At 37.1% G+C, this 6,152-nt stretch overlaps 2 protein-coding genes across 2 annotated transcripts in view; both read right to left on the reverse strand.

Moving 5' to 3' along the window:
• Nucleotides 1-750, reverse strand: part of mcur1 (mitochondrial calcium uniporter regulator 1) — a 50,468-nt gene extending 49,718 nt beyond the window's left edge. Inside the window, exon 1 of the mRNA XM_032510782.1 lies at nt 398-750. Coding sequence (XP_032366673.1) covers nt 398-635 — 238 coding nt within the window. The 5' untranslated portion in view covers nt 636-750. The remainder of the gene's footprint in view (nt 1-397) is intronic.
• Nucleotides 751-3,374: 2,624 nt separating this feature from the next.
• Nucleotides 3,375-6,152, reverse strand: part of rgs9bp (regulator of G protein signaling 9 binding protein) — an 8,210-nt gene continuing 5,432 nt past the window's right edge. Inside the window, exon 3 of the mRNA XM_032510825.1 lies at nt 3,375-4,048. Coding sequence (XP_032366716.1) covers nt 3,663-4,048 — 386 coding nt within the window. The 3' untranslated portion in view covers nt 3,375-3,662. The remainder of the gene's footprint in view (nt 4,049-6,152) is intronic.

Below are 6,152 nucleotides of genomic sequence, written 5' to 3' on the forward strand. Positions count from 1 at the left end.
CTTTTATTTTGACCTGAAGAGGACTTTTATTTTGACCTGAAGGGGACTTTTATTCTGACCTGAAGAGGACTTTTATTTTGACCAGAAGGAAACTTTTATTTTGACACTCAAAAACACACATCCCGACCTGCCCCAGTACAGTACATAGACAGTTAAAGAAAGGGACAGTAGCGATGGAGGGCATTTACAGTGACATTGTCTGATGAGTTAGATTGAGAAGTGTCGCGTGGGGGGGTTCTGAAGGGCGCGTAGCTTCCCATACAACAAAAAAAAACTTTAATTTGCGTCACTTGAGTACAGCAACACTGCATGTAAGCACAAACTCCTCACATTCAGCTTTAACGTACAGTTTCTGCCATATTTACGCCCTTTAGACCGTAGTTGCCATGGTAGTTACCTCTCGCGGACATCTGCGTCACAGCAGAAAGACCCAGACTCCCGGTCGTCGGTCCAGCTCGTCTCCCTCTCCTTAGAAGCTGGTCAAAGTTCCTAAAAGGTGGAGGGACGATACCTCGGACACACGGTGATTTGTTGACAGTGGTCAAAGGAAAACCGCCGTCTCTGTGTTGATTAAAAGAGACGTCATGGTTAACACCAAAACGTTTAAGTCGCAAATGAGACTGTTTAAGCACCATTGTTGTCAAAGCTAATGTTCCGCCCTAGCATATAGCATAGCTAGTGTTTCTTTAACTGTCTATGGTTCCGCTGGAGTGTACTTCCGTCTGTGAAAACATGCATTGCAACTTTTCCCCCTCTATGCTTTATTCAGTTATTGGCGCTTTACCATCAAGACATGAAACTTCCACACGTCCGGTCGCACCCTTCAAAATAAAGCTCAGGTGTGTCACGAACGCTACCTTCATTGTGTTTAAGGAAAACGTGTCCTATCTTTTTTGGAATTGTCCCCACACAGGAAAATTCTGGTCAGAGATCCTTAAATTCATTCATATCATTAATCTCATACTTTTTATTTTGCTTTGAGGCTATTTTCTTTGGTATGTTTGACTTTGAAGCTGAAAATGAAGGTAAACACTTTTATTTCTATATGCCAAATACCACATCCACAGCAGTGGTTCTAAACCATTATTTTCTGGTTTTGTGACTGAGTTTAGAAATCAAAATGATTCAATTAAGTACTCGAAAAATACGAAGGCCATAAGAACTCTGTTTCTAAATGTCGGAACAAGTTCCGGGCCAGATTCAAAGACAGAATTCTGAGATCAATGTCAGAATTCTACATTAAAGTCAGAATTCTTGCTTTAAAATCAGAATTCTGAGAATAAAGTCAGAATTCTGAGACTATTAAAGTCAGAATACATTTACTGCCACTCCAGAGCAAAGCGGGTGATTGAAAATTCCTTTGGCATCATGCGCGGAGGAGAATTCTGCTGGTTCAAGTCCCCCATTTGGACCAAAGTACGTTCCCCTCCTGGGCAAGGTGCTCTTGAGCAAGGCACCGAACACTCAACTGCCTAACCCTAACCCCTTTCCATGGGCAGTCCCCTTCCCCCCACTCTGACATCTCTCCATTAGTGCATGTATAGGTACTGGGCATGTGTGTAGTTCAGGCCTGTGTGTAATAACAGAGTGTAAGTTGTGATTTCCCCTTGCAGGATTAATGAAGTATACATTATTATTATTATGGTGGCAGATGACACAAACTTTGCCCCGGTAGATCCAACACGGATGTCCAGGGTCCCGTTCGGAAGGACTTGAAGGCATCACGTGGACCTGTGCCATGGCAGGATGATGGAGTGAGCCGTTGATTGCATGTTTATGGAATCAGATCATAGACTATATGCATCAGATCATAGACTATATGCATCAGATATAACTTTGGCTGGAAGATATCAAACTCTTTCCAAAAAAAAAACTGAAACAGTTTTTTAAAATGTAATCTACTGCAAATGGATTTTTGTCGTTTGCTTTTTTTCAATCATAACTTTGGCGCACATAACATTACACAGGCCTTCCATATTTGCATATTATAATAAAAGAACAGTAACTCCAGTCTTCAATAAAATGTTTCTAATTGCATTCATTGGTTCAGTTTGTGTTTCCTCGACATCGCAATATTATAATTGTTTATATACATGTATTTTGTCAGCTAAGCATAATAACATGTGGTTGTAACTAATAAGGCATAATAAGGTTTGATTGACAGTTATACAGTATCTGACAAGACATAGGCCTTACAGACTTTTATAGATTATATAATTGTATTTATTTTTTTGAAAGTATGAAAAACAAACAAAGCAGTACAATGAGTAGTTTAATGCCATTTGAATTCTGCACAATGACCAAAGTGTTAATCAATAAGGATGAATGGAAAACAACACAACACAGTCATATCAAAGTTGATGCTTTCATAATCCATAACTACACATCGTCGGTTCTCTACAGCACAGATTATATACACAATAAATAGCAATCAAAACAATCTTCAAGGAATAAAATGTCTCTTTTAGGAAAGGAGAATGTTCTGTAACAAAGGGAAGTATGCAAGTAGTTCTATCTTTTTATGAGGTAAAAACATGTTCTAGATCTTAATAATTGTAATAATTATTTAACTTTACACCAGTGGGCTATACAGTGGTGCTCAAAAGTTTACATACACATGCTTAAGTTGACTAAAAAGAGGAATAAACATCATGTTTTGGATTTTTTTAATACCTAATCAAAAAAATGAGGGTAAAATCCAAACCTTTAAGGAACAACGTTTTCTTTGTGAATGATAAACGTATTGTAAAAAATAATGTTCTTATTTAAAATACAGGGGTCTAAGTATACACCCCCTATGTTAAATTCCCATAGAGGCAGGCAGATTTTTTATATAAGGCCAGTTATTTCCTGGATTCAGGATATAATGCATCCGGATAGGTTCCCTTGGCCTTTAGAATTAAATAGCCCCCACTCATCACAACTCTTCCACCATGCTTAGAGATGAGGCATGGGATACTTTCTATAAAATCATCTCTCAATGCACACAAACCAGGTATTAGTCTACTGAAATAAACCTGCCTCTATCTAGCATGGTGAAGAGTATTGTGAGATGTGGCTATTTAATTCTAAAGGCCAGGAACTTATCAGGATGCATAATATCCTGAACTCCCAGGAAATAACTGGCCTTAAAATAAAAATCTGCCTGCCTCTATGGAATTTAACATAGGGGTATGATACTATGACCCTGTATTTTAATAAGACATTTATTTATTTACAAACGTTATTCTCACAAAGAAATTGGTGTCCTTAAAGGTTGGATTTACCTCATTTTTTTAATTTAGGTATAAAAATAAATTTCCAAACTGATTTTTTTATTCCTCTTTTTAGTCAACTTAAGCATGTGTATGTAAACTTTTGAGCACCACTGTATAAAGCCATTAACTGGCAACTATGTCTTTTTATGACCTTGTTCAATAAAGATAGTTTAAATTATATGGAGCTTAGGATTTACTGCAACAAATGGCAAACTGGTTTGCACCCAGATTTATTTTAGTGTATTTTTAGACAAAGTATCTTATGCACTAGTAAATCATTTAGTTGTTATAAATTTGCAGTATTCTTTAGAAAATGTCTTTTACATAACAAGTATGCAAAGAGTCAGTGTCACTGAGCATTGTTGAAGTTTTACAGAAAAAAAACCCAAGTTGTTAAGGTTTTGCTCATGTGAAAAAGATTATACAGACAGATAAAGTGGCTGCAACCAAAACAACAGCAACCAGCAGTAAGAGCACAGAGATGCGACTGCGCTGGCATGGAGGGGGGGGTCCAGGCTGCTCCTCATCCACTGAGAACATGGCCAAGGAGGCGCTGTCGCTGCTGCTTAGCGCCTCTGCACCCTGGGGCCCATGGGGCCCATGGGGCTCCACCATCCAGCGCATCACGTTCACTTTCATCTCCATGTCCTCGATCATGTGGTCCATATGGCTGATCTCCTGCTCCATGGTGCTGCGCTCCTGGCTCTCCAGCCCAGCAGGGAGGGTTGGGTTCGGAGCCAGGTTCAGGTCTGGCAGACTGAGGGCTCGGGCTGCTACCTCACTGCCTCCTCCTGCGTTACCACAACCAACAATTGGAAAGAATTATGATAATACCAGTCAGACATGATTGTACTGGCTCCAAAAGTGTAGCTTTGGTTTGAGAAGTGTGTGTGTGTGTGTGTGTGTCTGTGTGTGTGCTTGTGTGTGTGTGTGTGTGTGTGTTTTTTCTATTTTTATAGTATTGTGCTATTTTTTGATTTTTATCTTTTATTTTTTTTTTCTTTTATTATGTTTTTTTTTTTTTTCTTTTTTTTTTATTTTTTTTTATTTTATATATACAGTTATATATAATATATATATATATATATATAGATATATATAATATATATATTAGGCATGCCGTTTAGGAAATAATATATATATATGAAGTTTATCCATCTGAATAATGGAATAAGTCTGAATATTGAATGAGTCTGAAGATAATTGAAATGAAGTCTGAAATAATGAATGAAGTGTGTGAATATATGGATATGAGTCTGGAATGAAGAATGAAGTCTGAATATATGAATGAAAGTCTGAATATATGGAATGAAAGTCTGAATATAGGAATGACGTCTGAATATATGGGAATGAAGTCTGAAATATGGAATGAACGTCTGAATATATGAATGAAGTCTGAATATATGCGAATGAAAGTGAATATATGGAATGAAGTCTGAATATATGGAATGAAGTCTGAATATATGGAATAGAAGTCTGATATATGTATGGAATTGGAATAATTGACAGAAATGTCACAAAGGGAACCTTTCGAATTCCTGGATATTACAAAATGGCATCGGCGGAAATAGTCCAATACTTTGTTGACTGCAGGGTTTTTTTTGCAACAACTGGTCATACTCCAAAACGACACAAACAGTTTGGAAATTAGATAGCGTACACCTTGAGGATCAATTTTCCATTATTGCGACATTCTTAGTGCTTATAAGCAATCCTGTCAACAAAACGTTGCCGAAAGAACATTATGCATCATTTTGAAGGGAATTAGAGTCTCTTTGGGAGATGTCGGCAGAAGTAACACTTCAACTGGAAGCTAATGGTGTGGGCATGGATACGGTTACCCGTTTTTGGCCCGTACATGCATTTGCCAGAGTGTAATAATCTCTTCATTGCTCAAAATAGCTGACACTAGATTCCTAGCCGACACTCATAGAGTCCACATTTGTTACATCCTGATTAATCCGCCACACACAGATGGCGCCCCGCCTAATGACGTCAGCTTCATTCCATATATTCAGAATTCATTCATATATTCAGACTTCATCCTATTATCAGACTTCTTCCCATATATTCAGACTTTCATCCATATATGCAGACTTCTTCATATATTCAGACTTTCATCCATATATTCAGACGTCATTCAATATATTCAGACTTCATTCCATATATTCAGACTTTCATTCCCATATATTTCAGACTCATTCCATATATGCGACTTCATTCCTATATTCAGACTTCATATAATATTCAGACTTTCATTCCATATCAGACTTCTTCATATATTCGACGTCATAATATATTCAGACTTTCATCTATTTCAGACGTTCATTCCATATTCAGACTTTCATTCCATATATTCAGATGGATAAACTTCATATATATATATTATTTCCTAAACGGCATGCCATACTATATTATATATATTATATATTATATATATATATATATATATATATATATATTATATATATATAATTATATATTAGAGTCAGTTTTTAGCTACAATAGACGTGATCAAAGAGTGTATCCACCACATTTTTTAAAAAAAATTTCATTATGTAGCTCAGTGTAATTCTTCGGGACCTAATTTTATAAATGCTTCTTCCCTTTCAACACTATTAAAAACATATTCCCTACTGTCGCTGCCTGTCCCCAGACACCACTGTAAAAAACATCTCACTATCTGCTAGTGCTGTCCCCACGAAACACATGTAAAAAACATCCTCACCATATTGCTAGCTGCTTCTCCCATGAACACACTGTAAAAAACATCTCTCACCATCTGCTCGATGCCTGTTACCGACACACCTGCCACAAAAAAAATCTCCTCACATCTGCTAGCTGCCTGTCCCAGAAATACACCTGCAAAAAACATATCTCAATATCTGCGAGCTG

The sequence above is a fragment of the Etheostoma spectabile genome, unplaced genomic scaffold (assembly GCF_008692095.1).
Source record: "Etheostoma spectabile isolate EspeVRDwgs_2016 unplaced genomic scaffold, UIUC_Espe_1.0 scaffold272, whole genome shotgun sequence".
Classification (NCBI taxonomy): domain Eukaryota; kingdom Metazoa; phylum Chordata; class Actinopteri; order Perciformes; family Percidae; genus Etheostoma; species Etheostoma spectabile.